The 18,818-nt window shown below is 37.3% G+C and overlaps 1 protein-coding gene across 1 annotated transcript in view; it reads left to right on the forward strand.

The window, feature by feature from the left end:
- The window catches only part of LYST (lysosomal trafficking regulator), a 217,894-nt gene that overhangs the window by 95,754 nt on the left and 103,322 nt on the right, over positions 1 to 18,818 (forward strand). The window contains exons 18-21 of the mRNA XM_002760888.6: positions 2,743 to 2,916; positions 3,802 to 3,951; positions 6,841 to 6,978; positions 10,848 to 11,046. Coding sequence (XP_002760934.3) covers positions 2,743 to 2,916; positions 3,802 to 3,951; positions 6,841 to 6,978; positions 10,848 to 11,046 — 661 coding nt within the window. The remainder of the gene's footprint in view (positions 1 to 2,742; positions 2,917 to 3,801; positions 3,952 to 6,840; positions 6,979 to 10,847; positions 11,047 to 18,818) is intronic.

Genomic DNA, 18,818 nt, shown 5'->3' on the forward strand with positions numbered 1-18,818 from the left:
CCTTTTGCGTGATAATAAGTGCATGTTTCTTATGTATATAGTAGTTGTCAGAAAGTGTTGGTTGAAGTAAATTGAAGTACAAGGCACAACGTGCTTTTATTTATTTTTTTAATTGCACTTTAAGTTTTGGGGTACATGTGCAGATATTGCAGGATTGTTGCATAGGTACACACCTGCTATGGTGGTTTGCTGTCTCCATCCCTCCTGTTACCTACATCAGGCATTTCTCCCAATGTTATCCCTCCCCAACCTCCCCTCCCCCCACTGTCGGTCCCCTAGCCTCCCAGACTCCAACAGACCCTAGTGTGTGACGTTCCCCTCCCTGTGCCCATGTGTTCTCATTGTTCCACACCCTCCTACGAGTGAGAATATGTGGTGTTTGGTTTTCTGTTCTTGTATCAGTTTGCTGAGAATGATGGTTTCCAGATTCATCCATGTCCCTACAAAGGTCATGAACTTGTCCTTTTTTATGGCTGCATGTTATTCCATGGTGTGTATGTGCCACATTTTCTTTGCCCAGTCTATCATTGATGGGCATTTGGGTTTGTTCCAGGTCTTTGCTATTGTAAACAGTGCCACAGTGAACATATGTGTGCGTGTGTCTTTATAATATAACTATTTATAATCCTTTGGGTATATACCCAGTAATGGGATTGCTGGGTCAAATGGAATTTCTATTTCTAGATCCTTGAGGAATCGACACACTGTCTTCGACAATGGTTGAACTAATTTACACTCCCACCAGCGGTGTAAAAGTGTTCCAGTTTTTCTACATCCTCTCCAGCATCTGTTGTTTCCAGATTTTTTAATGATCGCCATTCTAACTGGCATGGAATGGTATCTCAATGTGGTTTTGATTTGCATTTCTCTAATGACCAGTGACGATGAGCATTTTTTTCATGTTTGTTGGCCTCATAAATGTCTTCTTTTGAAAAATATCTGTTCATACATTTTTTCGCCAGTATGAATGGGTTTGTTTTATTCTTACAAATCTGCTTTAGTTCTCCGTAGATTCTAGATATTAGCCCTTTGTCAGATGGGTAGATTGCAGAAATTTTTCCCATTCTGTTGGTTGCTGGTTCATGCTGATGATTGTTTCTTTTGCTGTGCAGAAACTCAAGTTTAATTAGATCCCATTTGTCTATTTTGGCTTTTGTTGCCATTGCTTTTGATATTTTAGTTATGAAGTCTTTGCCTATGCCTGTGTCCTGAACGTTTTTGCCTAGGTTTTCTTCTAGGGTTTTTATGGTGTTAGGTCTTACGTTTAAGTCTTTAATCCATCTGGAGTTAGTTTTAGTGTAAAGTGTCAGGAAGGGGTCCCGTTTCAGCTTTCTGCACATGGCTAGCCAGTTTTCCCAACGCCATTTATTAAACAGGGAGTCCTTTCCTCGTTGCTTGTTTTTGTCAGGTTTGTCAAAGATCATATGGTTGTAGATGTGTGGTATGACTTCTGAGGTCTCTGTTCTGTTCCATTGTTCTATATCTCTGTTTTGGTATCAGCACCATGCTGTTTTGATTACTGCTGCCTTCTAGTATAGTTTGAAGTCAGGTAGTGTGACGCCTCCAGCTTTGTTCTTTTTGCTTAGAATTGACTTGGCTATGCGGGCTCTCTTTTGGTTCTATATGAAGTTTAAAGTGTTTTTTTTTTTTCCCAGTTCTGTGAAAAAGTCAATGGTAGCTTGATGGGGATAGCATTGAATCTATAAATTACTTTGGGCAGTATGGCCATTTTCACAATATTGATTCTTCCTGACTAGGAGCATAGAATATTTTTCCATCTGTTTGTGTCCTCTCTTATTTCCGTAACAGTGGTTTGTAGTTCTCCCTGAAGAGGTCCTTCACATCCTTTGTTAGTTGTATTCCTAGGTATTTTACTCTCTTCTGTAGTAATTGTGAATGGGAGTTTGCTCTTGGTTTGGCTCCCTGTCTGTTATTGGTGTATAGGAATGCTTGTGATTTCTGCACATTGATTTTGTATCCTGAGACTTTGCTGAAGTTGCTTATCAGCTTAAGAAGATTTTGGGCTGAGACAATGGGGTCTTCTAACTATACAATCATGTCATCTGCAAATAGAGACAATTTGACTTCCTCTTTTCCTAATTGAATACCCTTTATTTCTTTTTCTTGCCTGATTGCTCTGGCTAGAAATTCCAGTACTATATTGAATAGGAGTGGTGAGAGAGGGCATCCTTGTCTCGTGCCAGTTTTCAAAGGAATACTTCCAGTTCTTGCCCGTTCAGTATGATATTGGCTGTGGGTTTGTCATAAATAGCTTTTATTATTTTGAAATACGTTCCATCAATACCTAGTTTATTGAACATGTGCTTTTATAGATACATCTTATCTCTCTGACAGGGCAGTAGACCCCATTGGGAACAAGTATCATGTCCTTTAGTTCTTTTTGTCTCCTTTACCACATAATGTAGAGCCTGTTTATCTACTAATTTATAAAAAACTTAAAGCATTTTGCTGATACTTCAGATTACTAGTTATAAAATGCTACTGACCTCTAAGGTTGTTAATATTATTATATACTACAGTATATATGAGACTATAGAACATGGAATTTATGCCTTACTCTCAGTTTTGTGTATTCACAATCCTTAAATAGGTACAGTATGAGCATTAAAAAATACTTTGTAGAAACTAATGGATTGATGTTATATAATGGAAGATTATACATGTTAAATTTTTACTCTCAGCAAATTAGGAGAAAACTATTATCCAACCTTGTTTTTTTAGGTTGTTGAACTCAGTAGCTGTGAAGAAACTCAAGCATTAGCACTGCAAATTATACTGTCATTAATTAAATACAACCAACAAAGAGTACATGAATTAGAAAATTGTAATGGGCTTTCAATGATTCACCAGGTGTTGATCAAACAAAAATGCATTGTTGGCTTTTACATTTTGAAGGTATGACTTCATAAAATTTATTCTTAAAGTTTCATATACAGTGATGCTCATCTCGTCAATAATAGTTTTGTGTTTCAGTTATTCGAAGAAAATGGAGGAAACTTATTAGTGTATAGTTAATCAAACTAGAGTACTCTTCTAGTTCTCTTCATCATTTAGATAATTACATTTTTCTCTAAAGCATTTTTTAAAGTAAAAAAACTCATTGAATTTTAGATCTTGGTGGATCATAGATGTCTCCCATGCTGTCCCCTCATTCCGTAGATTGGTGAGATCTTTGCTTTAGCTCCCACCTTTATGGCAGAGAACCGAGTTCTCTAGGCCCCTAGAGGCATACCATTCCATTAGGCACTGTTGCTACAGAGTTAGTTTTTAAAGTCATGGAATTTGTGTTCATTTTTATTATGATCCCACAATCATCATATATTTAAATACATTTCTAGATAAAAGCATTTGGTAACACTGTGAAAATATTTCTCTCTGAGACTTCTTGTACTAAGGCAAAAGATGATTGCTCTACCCTTGCCCCAACCCCTGCCTCTTTAAACTGCAAGATCCATGCATTTGTGACATGAATCCCTACTACTTTTTTGAAAGGTTTTAAAGCCTAATAGCAGATTAATTCAATTTAAAACATACAAATTGAATGCTGTTTGTTTTACCCCATGTTTGAACGTGAGTACTCAAAATACTTGTAAGTTTGGGATTTTCTATTTATCTGAATTGTTTTACAAAACAAGTTAAAGATACTTTGTGAAGAGTTAAATTATTTACTAGCTTTACTTTGAATTTAATGATTGCTAAAATTGAAAGCTTAATGTTTCTGTTGAACTTTTTGATTAACCAGTTACTAATGCATCTTATATTAATGCTGATTTTCCATAGACCCTTCTTGAAGGATGCTGTGGTGAAGATGTTATTTATATGAATGAGAATGGAGAGTTTAAGTTAGACGTGGAGTCTAATGCTATAATCCAAGATGTTAAGCTGTTAGAGGAATTATTGCTTGACTGGAAGATATGGAATAAAGCAGAGGCATGTAATATGTACTTTTTTCCCATTTTTTATTGTGGTAAAATACATATAACATGAAATTTACCATCTTAAGCATTTTTATATTTTGGTTCAGTGGCATTAAGTGCATTTACAGTGTTGTGCAGCCATCACCACCATTCATCTCTGTAAATCTTTTTTGTTTTGTAAGACCAAAACTCCGTACCCTTTAAACAATAACTCTTTGTTCCCCCTCTTCCTCCAGCCCCTGGCAACCACCATTCTACTTTTGAGTACTCTAAAGATCTTATATAAGTAGGATCATATAGTATTTGTCTTTTGCGATTAGCTTATTTCACTTAGCATGATGTTTTCAAGGTTCATCTATGTTGTAATATATGTCCAAATTTCCTTTTTAAGAATGAATAATATACCATTCTGTATATTTACATTTTGCTTATCCATTCATCAGTTTAGAGATACTTGGATTGTTTCCACATTTTAGCTACTGTGAATAGAAGCATATACTTGTTTTATTTTGTTTTTGAGATGGAGTTTTACTCTTTCACCCAGGCTGGAGTGCAGTGGCATAATCTCAGCTCACTGCAGCCTCCACCCCCAGGCTCATGCTATACTTGTAGCCTCAGCCTCCCAAGTAGCTGGAACCACAGATGTACACTACTGTGCTTGGCTAAGTTTTTGAATTATTGGTATAGACAGGGTTTCACCAGGTTGCTCAGGCTGGTCTTGAATTCCTGAGCTGAAGTGATCTGCCTGCCTTGGCTTCCCAAAATGCTGGGATTATAGGCATGAGCTACCACTCCCAGCCAGCATATTCTTTTAAATGTTTATCTAATCATTCTTCTGAAATCCGTTAGAAACTAATGGATTGATGTTACGTAATGGAAGATTATACAGGTTAAATTTTTTCAGCGATCCTCCTGCCTTGGCCTCCCAAAGTGCTGGGATTATAGGTGTAAGCCCCTACACCTGGCCAAAAAAAAAAAAAAAACCACACACTTTTAATAAAAATAAGTATGCTAGAGAGTTTTCTATTCTTCCTGTAGAAAATTATATTACAAAATGGTTGCCACATGAAGAGGCAATTAAAGAGTATGCAGCCACAAAACAGAGAAAAGTATTTTGAAAGGCATGTCCAACAGCCAACTATTGCCATGTTTCTGGATTTTGTGGTGTTCCTGGTACTTTTCAGTTTTTTAAACTTTGTAATTTGTTGTGATTCATTTTCTCATTTTGAATAAATATATACTTTCAGATCTAAAAAAAAAGAAAATAGATAAGATAGATTAAAATATAGATTAAATTATAAGATAGTATAATATTTCAGGGAGAAATAGCACATAATTACAGGGATCGCATATGTAAACAAATTGGATCAAAAGCAGTATAAATGTATAATAAAGAATGTGCTTTGCCATGCACGGTGGCTCACGCCTGTAATCCCAGCACGTTGGGAGTTCAAGGCAGGTAGATCACAAGGTCAAGAGTTCAAGACCAAATTTGGCCAAGATAATGAAACCCCGTCTCTACTAAAAACTACAAAAATTAGCTGGGCATGGTGGCTGGTGCCTGTAATCCCAACTACTTGGGAGGCTGAGGGAGGAGAATTGCTTGAACTGGGACGTGGGAGGTGGAGGTTGCAGTGAGCCGAGATCACACCACTGCTCTCCAGCCTGGGCTACAGAGCAAGACTCCATCTCAAAAAAAAAAAAAAATGTGTGCTCAGTTGCAGATTGGAAAATCTAACTTGGACAAAGTTGAACAAAGTTTATTTAGTACTTCAAAAGAGCAGGCAAATTTGGGGTTGTTTGATTTTAAAAGGAACATTTTTAAATTGAATTTGAAAGTGGTAAAACATACATTACTTCTATGGATTTGAAATAAGGTTTTCTCACCTAATTATTTTTAAACTAAGTCCAGTTTTTCTTTTTTTGTTGTTGTTGCTATTTGTTTTCATTGGCACTAGTTTATCTTGGTATTACTTTTCAGATTGGAATCACGTTTTCATACTTCGGCTACCTTGTCTTCCGGTTTTCATGTGGTTTTTTTCTTTTAGAACATCTTGCCTCTCTCTTATAGAGAGGCCCTGAGTAGAAGAGTATGATTAGGTCTATCAGTTTCTTGGTTTATTATTGCCAGATAATGGCAGGAGAAATAGTAGAATCTGCAACACAAGCCAGTTAATTTTGCTCTTTGTTGAAAGCTTTATTGAAAGGACAATTAGGATAATAAAATGAAGGGAAGGTTATCTTTCAGTGTTAGTTAGCAATATAAGATCTCTTTTTTTCTAGTATTGTGGACAAGTTAAAATTGATTCAATATGGGAAAAGCATTTAAGGCACTGTCAAAGGATGCTAGCTACTCTTTGAAGTGCATAGTTTGTAATCATGCAGAGAATTCTATTATTTGGACTTAAAAATAAATTAATCTAAAAATGCAGAATTTTCACATTGTCTATGACTTTTTCATTTGGTATGATTTGTTCTGAAATTATTTGGTTAAATGCTGCATATGCAGATTGGTATTGAAATTTATACATTTTTAACAACAGCCTTTGAACATAAATTATTTAATAATAATGTTGGTAAGGTGTATGCTTCTCTAATTTGAATAATCTCTCTTGATAATTCATCTTTTGAAAATACATATATATCATTTAATGTCATAGAAAGGGTAATGTAGGAAAGCACCTAATACAATATTGCATTCAACAAAGCTATTTAGAAATAGCCTATTGGCAACAAAAAATAATGGGGAATAAATTTTAACATTGACTTTTTGCAGACTAATATAATCTTTGATGCTGAATATATTCACAATGTTAAATTGTTATGTTGTGTGTCTTCCAAAAAGCATGCCTGCATATTTTTCAGTAACTATGTGCTCGTTGGTGTGTGTTTATCTCCTCAGCAAGGTGTTTGGGAAACTTTGCTAGCGGCTCTAGAAGTCCTCATCAGAGCAGATCACCACCAGCAGATGGTTAATATCAAGCAGTTACTGAAAGCTCAAGTGGTTCATCACTTTTTACTGACTTGTCAGGTTTTGCAGGTACTTTTCATGTAACTTTACTTTTGGAGATATTTTCCACAGTTGTTTAATAATACTCTGAACATCAAATTTTTGTGGCACTTTCAATGGGACTTTTTTCTTTTCTTCTTTTTTTTTTCCGTCTTCTCTTCTCTCCAGTCTCTCTTCTTTCAACAAATAATATAGGAGTTTTTCAACTCGTGCCTCTTGAAGCTTGATCGTCACACTGTGTCATAATTCTGACTCATTACAAAAGAACAGTTACTAAATTTCTTAGATGTTTCTTTATGTTAGGATAGAATAATAGTTTTGTAGTGCCTTGAACAGCAAGAATAGTTAATTAATTTTAACTTGTTCCATATTCCTTAAATAAAAATTTATAAGTATGTATTGCTTTAATAAGTATAAACTTGCTAAGAGTCTATTTTATATGATAGAATTAGTATTTTAAAGTGTATCCAAAAATTATGTTAAAAAGTGACACTGATTTTATCAGTTGCATTGTAATGTCTGTGCTGTGGCCCCTTTAATTTTTTTTCTCTGCCTTTATCAATATCATCTAATATACTAACCAAGCAGATAAAAGATATTGATAAATATCTGCTTGGTTGGTGTATTAAACAGTTTTCCAAGTTTAATGTCTGAGGCATCTATTAGAACTTTGTCAAGTTAGATAAAGACAGATATTCCGTGAGATCAGTAATATTTTCTATTTTGAGTGCCTTTGCTTCAGTGGCACTAATGTCTTTTCATTGTAGTTGGGCTAAAATTCAAAATCTGTGACAACGTCTATAAGAAATGTTAATCTGAGGATGCTTACATGATCTGGCTACCATTCTAGCTTCATCTTATGGGACTCGGCCTCCCTAGATTTCTTTCCCTTCCTTAAACAAGTAATACTTTTTTCTGTCTCAGAGTACATGGTATTCTTTTTGCTTTAACAATTAATTGATCTCATTCTTTTCATCTGGCTAACTCCTGCTTATTCTCCATGTGGCAACTTAAGACTTAATTCCTGAGAAATCCCTTCCCTTTCCGTATAAATTAGTCATTTTCCCTTTATACACTTATTCTCACTTTATGTACATACAGTTTTAGTTATTTATGAAATTATGGTTTACTTCCCTCTGTAAGCCTCCTGAAAGCAAGGATGTGGTTTGTTTTTTATCATACTGTAATGTCAGTACTTGACACACCTGAGTATCTGATAAATATTTGTTAAATGAATGAATTTCAAAAGCACAAAAATATTTTATTGCCTTTCTTGGCCCCTGTGGTAAATTAGACTATTGTTGTAGGGAATACAATATGTTGATTGATCTTTCAGGCCCCTTGTTTACTGTTTTATGTATCATTTATACATCAGTTTTCCTCTAAATTTGTTCCTTTGCATATCCATTTTGAAATGTATTGGCCAATTTTCATTAAGTTCATATGACAATGTGATATTCTTATTTAGTTTTTGTATGTCAGAAAAGTGACACATAAACTTGGAGATTTCCATATATATTTTCACTTTTGTCTTATTTACAAAAATGCTAGAAAAATCTTGGTACAATTTTTTTTCTGAAATGTGTAGTTCTCTACCCTTGTTTGTTCAACGAGCCCGCTTATCAAATTAACAGCTATTTATTAAACATAGCTTTATGTCAGGTATTGTGGGAAGTTTATAAAGAAATGAACTTAGCCTTTGCCTTTAAGGGATCTCAGAGTTTTGATGCATTTCAGGAAGATTAATGAATTGGTAGTATATTGGATATAAGGCAGTTACATTAGTTCGTGAGTTCAGTATAAAGAAACTGAGCCCTGGTGATTAAAGTAGAGGCATTTAGGTAGGGAGAAAATATGAGAGAAATTATAAAGATAGAACTCATAGGACTTGATTCTGTTTAAATGGAGCTTCAGGAGGAGTCAAATATAACATTAAATTCCAAGCTGGGAAACCGGAAAGACAATAGTTTTATCAGAAAAAAAAGAAGCAACCTTGCAAGTTCTGTAGTTTATGTAGTCTACATTTGAGATTATAGCAGGACATTCAGCAACAATAAACTGGTGGTAGTGAAGCCACGAGGATGGATAAGCATTCCAAGATAGAGAAATGTAATGAGAGAATCAGAGGGCTGAGGTTTACACCTCAGGAGATACCCATTTTCAGGACGTGAAACAAAAAAAGGGACTATTGAAAGAGATATAGAAAGAGTAATTGAAAAACCAAGAGGAAACTCAGTAAAGTGAAAGCCAGAGGTGGGCAGAAGGGGAAGAACATGTACAGAACGAGGTGATACCTTGAACCAAATGATATAGAAAGTTCAGAGAAAATGTAGACAGATAAAGGGCCATTGACTCAGAAATTCTTAGTAACTTACAAGATTTTAATAGCATGGATAAGGCAAGAGCGAGATTTCAGAGACTTTGAACAGCATGTGTGGTAGATCATTAAAGGCAGTGAGAATTAATGATTATTAAAAAGTCGAGCAGCAAATGCAAAGACAGAAACAGAATGTTCACATAAGGTGAAGTTAAAAGATTAAAAAATAATAACCAGTGACTATTGATAAAGAGTCAATGGAGATGGCAAGATAGAAGTAACCTGGGCTGGACTTAGGAATGAATCACTGATGCCGCAGCCAAGAAAGTTAAGAAGATACATGGAGTATGCTTTAAAAGAAATGCAGACGGTTGTAGCAGAAATAGTTCTGAATTGGAAGTCAGGAGATCTATGTTCCTGTCTTAGCTTGGCCACTTGACAGCTATGAGATCTTGGCAAAGGGGTTTTGTGTTTTATTCTGTAGACTCAATGTTCTCTTTTTAAATCTGAGGTAGTTAAACTAAATTGTTTCAAAATTAACATCTACATTTTAAGTATTCCAATTCAGCAATACACAAGCGTAAATGAAGAAGAGTGGATGTAGAGATATATATTTGGACATAGGAAGAGAGAAGATGAAGAAGTTTGCCTCCTTTACCCTTAGTCTGGAGGCCAGCTGCTATCCACTGGGGAGGTGGAATTGGAAGATATAAACAATTTATTTATATACAGCTTTATTTTTAGTAATTGCTTGGCATTCTGCCAAGTCTCATTATTCCAGACAGTAAATGTTGCAGTAGGAAGAGCTCAGAGGCCTGTGTTTGAGTTACAGTTGTACTCCCTACATATTTTATGTGTGGTTTACACTAGTCAGATAACCACGTTGAGCCTCATATTCTAGATATGAGGGCTAAAACCTGTCATAGAACTGTTGTGAAAAAAGGGCTTCATAAACTGGAGCATATTGTATTATTGTAAGGAGTTTTGTCTATCAGAATTTTCTGTCTTAATCCCATACTACCATTACTAATAGTAGTAGTACTAAAAGAAGAAGAAAAGGTAGTAGTAGCAGTAGTAGTAGTGATTGTAGTTTATCACTAACATTTATATGGGGCTTACCAATATGCAAGGCACTATTCTAAGAGTTTATGTTATTTAGTTCTTAGAACAACCCTAAAAAGTAGCACTAGTATTACTCACATAGACAAAGAAAGTGAAGCATGCAGATGTTAAATAATGTACCTAAGATCACATGGCTGTGAGTAGAGAAGCCAGAATGCAAACCTACGCGGTTTGGCTTTTGAGTCTATGCTTGTGAGAGTTGTAGTATAACTTTGCCTCACTTAATTAAGATAAATGGGCTATAGTTAAGTTGTCCCCCATGTTAATGAATTTTTAATAACAAGATTGCTTGAATTAGGAAATAATTTAATGAGTTATTATGGTAATGGTAAATATGGTCAGACTAGAGTAGTAAACCAACAGAATTCTATCTTAAAAACAATATTGTGCCTAAATGAAGAATCTTAGTTAAGTTGACAATTCTTTAAATCTAAAGAGAGTTTGATTTTTATTTTTTCAGGAACACAAAGAGGGGCAACTCACATCCATGCCCCGAGAGGTTTGTAGATCATTTGTGAAAATTATAGCAGAAGTCCTTGGATCTCCTCCAGATTTGGAATTATTGACAATTATCTTCAATTTCCTTTTAGCAGTTCACCCTCCTACTAATACTTATGTTTGTCACAACCCCACAAACTTCTACTTTTCTTTGCACATAGGTAGGTATAATCATTTTTGTTAGATCATGGCTATTTCCACGTTTGTTTTCTTCTTCCCACTTAATTCACATTTGTTTGATATTTGAATGTCCTCTGTGCTGTTGTAATTACATATTGGGGTTGGGATAGGGCAGAGAGTTATAGAATGAACTAGACATGGCCTCTGTCCTCAAGGAGTCTAAATGCCAAGAGGAGAAAGGAGACATAGACTCAAATAACTACAGTTTAAAAAAAAAAAGTATTTGGTAAGTATTGAAAAGACACAAAAGAACTAAGGAGATTTCAGAGGACAGAGGGTTTCATCCGACCACTGTGGAGAGAATATTTAGTAGGTTACATGATATCTGATGTGGACATTGAAGATTTTGAGTAGAATTTCATAGGCAGAGTAGAGAGTTAGCATTCCAGGTAAAGAAAATGGCTTTAAAGGGAGGAAAAACAGAAAGAGAAAATAAGGACTAATGAGTTTTACCTTTGTATAGAGGATCTGTAAAGGAATAGTGAGAAGAAATGCCATAAATATTGTTTAAAGGTTCCATTTATTTATTTTTACCCTAAAGTCATATTAAATGGGTCTTTGAATGTAAGGCCAGAGAATTTGAACTTGTATTTTAGTTATAGGTCATTGAAAGGATTTTGATTGTTTGTTTTGAGCAAAGGCTATGATGTAAGTAAATTATTGCAGTAGGATTCAGTAATAAGGAACTAGGGGCAGTAAGGCCAGTTATAGTAGTCTATGAGAGACAAGATAACAGAATCCAGGCATAGTAGCAGTGGAATTGGAAAGGAGCAATAAATGGAGAAGTGGGAAGTTTAGGATGGAATGATTCTGGGGATGTTAAGAAAAAAGGATAATGGCTTTGGTCATATAATATGTGTTGTATTTGAGGTGCCCTGCAGTTACTTACAATTTTCTAATAGGCAATTGGAAATGAGGATCACAGCATGAGGAAGAAGGGGTAGGTTATAAGGAGCTGTCTGCATAGAAGTGAGGTTGAAGCTCTGAGAACAGACAAGACCACTGAAGAAAAGTAGAGAGAAAAGGAAGAGAAAGCTAAGGAAAGAACTGCTGGCAGTTTTATTAGTTGGCGGGTAGGACAAGAACAAAGACTCTGTAAAAGAGAAATATGGAATAATCAGTTTTTTAAAGAACTAGGGAAATGCAATGTGGTAAGAAAGAAAGCAAGAATGTACCTACAAGAAAGCTGAGTCAAAATTAACAGTGGAAAACTGGTTATACAATAATCATTTTAAGAAATGTACTAAATGGGGCTGGGTGCAGTGGCTCATGCCTGTAATCTCAGCACTTTGGGAGGCCAACGTGGGCAGATCACCTGAGATCAGGAGTTTGAGACCAGCCTGACCAACATGGAGAAACCCTGTCTCCACTAAGAATACCAAAAAATTAGCCAGGCATGGTGGCACATGCCTGTAATCCCAGCTATTGGGAGGCTGAGGCAGGATAATGGCTTGAACCCAGGAGGGGGAGGTTACAGCGAGATGAGAGAGAACATGCCGTTGCATTCTAGCCAGGGTGACAAAAGCGAGACTTCATCTCCAAAAAAAAAAAAAAGAAATATAGTAAGTGAATAAAATGAGCAGCAGTAAAGCAGTAAAGTCTAGATAGCATGACTGGTAGGCTCAGCACACTTCATGGAAAAAGAGCTGTGGATAAAGATTCTGGGAGTGAGTTAGTTACAAAGATGAGTAAAATATGGTCCCCTTTCTTAAGACACCTGCCACCTAGTTGAGGGAAAGGGAAAGCAGATAAAGAAACAATTATACTGCGCCATGTGGAAAGCACGGTGATAAGGAAGTCAACATTTTTGTCTTGTGGTAACACAGAGCATGTGTTACCTGCCTGTGATGCCTGCCCTGAATCTTAAAGGCTAAGTAGGCATCAAAGAGAAAGGCCTTGCAGGCAAAGGAAACAGCTTGACAGGAAACCAGAAGGTGATGCTGAACTGCAATTTATGAAACAAGGCTGGGAAGGGACCTAGGAAGAAATAGTAGTGATGCTTGTAAGCAAGAAGCTTGGATTTTATCCAAGGTGGTAAGGAGGCATAGAAAGCCGATGGAATGTTTTAAGCAGGAGTCGACATTCAAGAGAGAGGGAATTCTGGTAGCTGTGAGGATTTGAGGGTAATGAGATGTTCCTCAAGGATACCATTTAGAAATCTGTGACAGTAATCCAGTTGAGAGATGATAAACTGCATTGTAGCACTATGGTAGGGAAGAGAAGAGTTGAAGAAAAAAAATAAAGTCATGGTCGAGCGTGGTGGCTCATGCCTGTAATTCCAGCACTTTGAGAGGCCAAGGTGGGTGGATCACTTGAGGCCAGGAGTTCAACTCCAGCTTGGCCCACTTAGCAAAACCTTATCCCTAAAAAAAAAAATTAGCTGAACATATGGTGTATGACTGTAATCCCAGCTACTTTGGAATCTGAGGCATGAGAATTACTTGAAACAGGGAGGTGGAGGTTGCAGCAAGCAAAGATCGCACCACCACACTCCAGCCTGGACGACAGAGTGAGACTCTGTCTGAAAGAAAGAGAAAGTCAGTAGAACCTGGTGACTGATTTGCTGTGGATAAAGGAAAGGTAGTGGTCAAGGGTAGCTGCAGGTTCCCAAATGGGAAATAGGCCCTTCTACCAAACTACCCAAAGACCAAACAGAAGGAGTAAATTTAGGACAGAAAGATGATTCAGATTTAGATTTGTTGCATTTCTGATTCATTTAAGAAACCAGGCAGTCGAATTTATAAGTATGAAGCTCAGAAGTGATTGATTTTTACGAATATTAGACACTGAATGGGATATATAAAAGACAGTCCTTTCCTCAAGGAATGAACAGATGAATGGTCTCCCTTGAGAGATCATAATAGCATATAAAAAGTAAATAGTTAAATGTTAAACCACAGAAATAACTATAAGAAAATAGAAATTAATGTGGCTAGAAATAATAAACAACAAAATCTGTACTAAAAAAATGTGAAGGGGATTCAAGATGGCCAAATAGGAACAGGGCTGGAGTGCAGTTCCCAGTGAGAACACAGAGGGTGAGTGATCACCACATTTCCAAACAAATTTTTACTGCCCACAGACCAGGAGATTCCTGGGCAGAAAAGCGCCACGAGTCTCCAGCACTGCCATTTCAGCCAGCAGAGTGGGTCTCTGCACAAATACTCACACAAATCTGGGCAGCCGTTTCACCTGGCATCTGGAACACCTGGGAGACAGAGTTGCCCATTCAACTTTAAAAAAGGGGGCTGAAACAGGGAGCCAGGTGATCTGGCTCAGCAGGTCCCACCCCCACAAAGACCAGCAATCTGAAATGCTCTGTATTGAGAGTTTCACAGCAAGCACAGCTGGATCCAGGACGGTCCAGCTCTGTGGGGGAAGGGCATCTGCCATTACTGAGGCAGTCCACCACTACCGAGGCAGTCCACCACTTCCGAGGCAGTCCGCCACTACCAAGGCAGTCCACCATTACCAAGGCAGTCTGCCATTACAGAGACAGTCAGCCATTGCTGAGACAGACCACCATTACCGAGGCAGTTCTAACTATACCTCTATAAACAAAACCGCAAGGAAGTTCACACAGCAGCTGGGCAGAGCCCACAGCAGCTGAGCAATGCCACTGCTGGCAGACTGTGACTAGGCTACCTTCTCACTGGGCAGGGCATCTCTGAAAAAAGGCAGCAGTATGTCAGGAACTTATAAATAAAGCCCCACTTTCACGGGACAGAAAAATGGGGGGAAAAGGCAGTTGATTTCTGCTGCAGCAGACTTAAACTTACCTGCCCAGCAGCTCTGAACAGAACAACAGAGCTCATAGCTCAAGCACTTGAGCTCCTATAAGGGACAGAGTGATCCTCAAGCAGCTCCCTGACCCCCATATACCCAAAGAGACACCTCATAAAGAAGAACTCAGGCTGACATATGGCAGGTGTCCTTCTGGGAAAAAGATAACAGAAAAAGAAACTGGCAGCAACCCTTACTGTTCTGCAGCTGCTGCAGGTGATCCCCAACTAAGCAGGATCTGGAGAGGACCTCCAACAGTCCTACAGCAGAGGGGCCTGTTAGAAGGAAAACTGAAAAACAGAGAGAAATAACTTCATCATCAGCAAAAAGGACATCCACTCAGACCCCATCCTAAAGTCACCAACCACAAAGACCACAGGTAGATAAATCCACAAAGATGAGAAGAAACCAGCACAAAAAGGATGAAAACACCCAAAACCAGACCGCCTCTCCTCCTCCAAGGGATCACAACTCCTCATCAGCAAGGGAACAAGGCTGGATGAGAATGAGTCTGATGAATTCACAGAAACAGGCTTCACTAAGTGGGTAATAACACACTTCTCTAAAAGAACGTGTTCTAACCCAAGGCAAAGAAACTAAGAACCTTGAAAAAAGGTTTGATGAAATGCTAATGAGAATAAACAGCTTAGAGAAGAATATAAATGACCTGATGGAGCTGAAAAACACAACATGAGAACTTTGCAAAGCACCCACAAGTTTCAATAGCTGAATTGATCAATCAGAAGAAAGGATATCAGAGATTGAAGATCAACTCGATGAAATAAAATGAGAAGGCAAGATTAGAGAAAAAAGAGTAAAAAGAAATGAATAAAGCCTCCAAGAAATATGGGATTATGTGAAAAGACCTAATCTGCATTTGATAGGTGTACCTGAATGTGACAGAGAGAATGAATCCAAGCTGGCAAACTCTTCAGGATATTATCCAGGAGAACTTCCCCAATCTAGCAAGGCAGGCCAATATTCAAGTCCAGGAAATACAGAGAGCACAACAAAGATATTCCTCAAGAAGAGCAACCCCAAGGCACATAATCGTTAGATTCACTAGGGTTAAAATGAAGGAAAAAATGCTAAAGGCAGCCAGAGAGAAAGATTGGGTTACCCATGAAGGGAAGCCCATCAGACTCAAAGTGGATCTCTCGGCAGAAACCCTACAAGCCAGAAGAGAGTGGGGACCGATATTCAGCATCCTTAAAGAAAAGAACTTTCAACCTAGAATTTCATATCTAGCCAAACTAAGCTTCATAAGCAAAGGAGAAATAAAATCCTTAACAAACAAGCAACTGCTCAGAGATTTCATCACCACCAGGCCTGCCTTACAAGAGCCCCTGAAAGAAGCAGTAAACAGGAAGAAACAACCAGTACCAGCCACTCCAAAAACATACCAAATGGTAAAGAGCATCAACACAATGAACAAACTGCATCAGCTAATGGGCAAAATAACCAGCTAGCATCAAAATGGCAGGATCAGATTCACACATAACAATATTAACGTTACATGTAAATGGGCTAAATGCATGAATCAAAAGACACAGACAGGTTTTGACTTTTTATCCAAATTGCCAATCAGTGTGCTGTATCCAGGAAACCCATCTCATGTGCAAGGATACACATAGGCTTAAAATAAAGGGATGGAGGAAGATGTACCAAGCAAATGGAGAGGAAAAAAAAGTAGAAGTTGCAATCCTAGTCTCTGATAAAATAGATTTTAAACCAACAAAGATCAAAGGGCATTACATAATGGTAAAAGGATCAATGCAAAAAGAAGAGCTAACAATCCTAAATATATATGCATCCAATACAGGAGCCTCCAGATACATAAAACAAGTTCTTAAAACCTACAAAGAGACGTAGACTCCCGCACAATAATAGTGGGAGACTTTAACACTTCACTTTCAATATTAGATCAACAAGACAGAAAATTAACAAGAATATCCAGGACTTAAACTCAGATCTGGACCAAGCAAACCTAATAGACATTTACAGAACTCTCCACCCCAAATCCACAGAATATACATTCTTCTCAGCACCACATCACACCTACTCTAAAATTGACCACATAGTTGGAAGTAAATCACTTCTCAGCAAATGCAAAAGAATGGAAATCATAACAAACAGTCTCTCTGACCACAGTGCAATCAAATTAGAACTCCGGATTAAGAAACTTAACTCAGAACCTCACAACTTCATGGAAACTGAACAACTGGCTCTTGAATGTTGACTGGATAAACAATGAAATGAAGGCAGAAATAAAGATGTTCTTCGAAACCAACAAGAATGAAGACACAACGTACCAGAATCTCTGGGACACATTTAAAGCAGTGTCTAGAGGAAAATTTGTAGTAATAAATGCCCAGATGAGAAGCAAGGAAAGATCTAAAATCAAAACCCTATCATCAAAATTGAAAGAGCTAGAGGAGCAAGATAAAAAAAACCTCAAAGCTAGCAGAACACAAGAAATAACTAAGATCAGAGTAGAACTGAAGAAGATAGAGACACAAAAAACCCTTCAAAAATCAATAAATCCAGGAGCTGGTTTTTTTAAAAGATCAACAAAATCGACCACTAGCCAGATTGATAAAAAAAGAAAAGAGAGAAGAATCAAATAGATGCAATAAAACACGATAAAGGGGATATCACCACCGATTCCACAGAAATACAAATTACCATCAGCGATTACTACAAACAACTCTATGCACAAAAAACAGTAAACATGGAAGAAATGGATAAATTCCTGGACACTTGCACCCTCCCATGCCTAAACCAGGAAGAAGCCGAAACCCTGAATAGACCAATAACAAGGGCTGAAGTTGAGGCAGCAATTAATAGCCTATCAACCAAAAAAAGCCCAGGTCCAAATGGGTTCACAGCTGAATTCGTACAAAGAGGAGCTGGTACCACTCCTTCTGAAACTATTCCAAATAATCCAAAAAGAGGGAATCCTTCCCAAATCATTTTATGAGACCAACATCATCCTGATACCAAAACCCAGCAGAGACTCAACAAGAAAAGAAAACTTCAGGCCAATATCCATGATGAACATAGATGCAAAATCTTCAATAAAATACTGGCAACTGATTACAACAGCACATCAAAAAGCTTATCCATCACGATCAAGTAGGCTTCATCCTGGGATGCAAGGCTGGTTCAACATACGCAAGTCTGTAAAGGTAATTCACCACATAAACGGAACCGAAGACAGAAACCACATGTTTATCTCAATAGATGCAGAGAAGGCCTTTGACAAAATTCAACAGCTCTTTATGCTAAAAAACTCTCAATAAACTTGGTATCAATGGAACATATCTCAAAATAATAAAAGCTATTTATGACAAACCCACAGCCAATATCATACTGAATGGGCAAAAACTAGAAGCATTCCCTTTGAAATCTGACACTAGCAAAGGATGCCCTCTCTTACCACTCCTATTCAACATAGTATTGAAAGTTCTAGCCAGAGCAATCAGGCAAGAAATAAAGGGTATTCAATTAGGAAAAGAGTAAGTCAAATTGTTTCTCTTTGCAGACAAAATGATTGTATAGTTAGAAGACCCCATCATCTCAGCCCAAAAATCTCCTAAACTGATAAGCAACTTCAGCAAAGTCTCAGGATACAAAATCAGTATGCAGAAATCACAAGCATTCCTATACACCAATAACAGACTTAAAGAGAGCCAAATCAAGAATGAACTGCCATTCACAATTGCTGCAAAGGGAATAAAATACCTAGGAATACAACTAACAAAGGATGTAAAGGACCTCTTCAAGAAGAACTACAAACCACTGCTCAAGGAAATAAGAGAGGATACAAACAGATGGAAAAACATTCCATGCTCATGGTTAGAAAGAATCAATATTGTGAAAATGGCCATACTGCCCAAAGTAATTTAGAGATTCAGTGCTATCCCCATCAAGCCATCATTGACCCTCTTCACAGAACTGGGAAAAAGCA

Source organism: Callithrix jacchus, chromosome 19, assembly GCF_049354715.1.
Source record: "Callithrix jacchus isolate 240 chromosome 19, calJac240_pri, whole genome shotgun sequence".
NCBI lineage: Eukaryota > Metazoa > Chordata > Mammalia > Primates > Cebidae > Callithrix > Callithrix jacchus.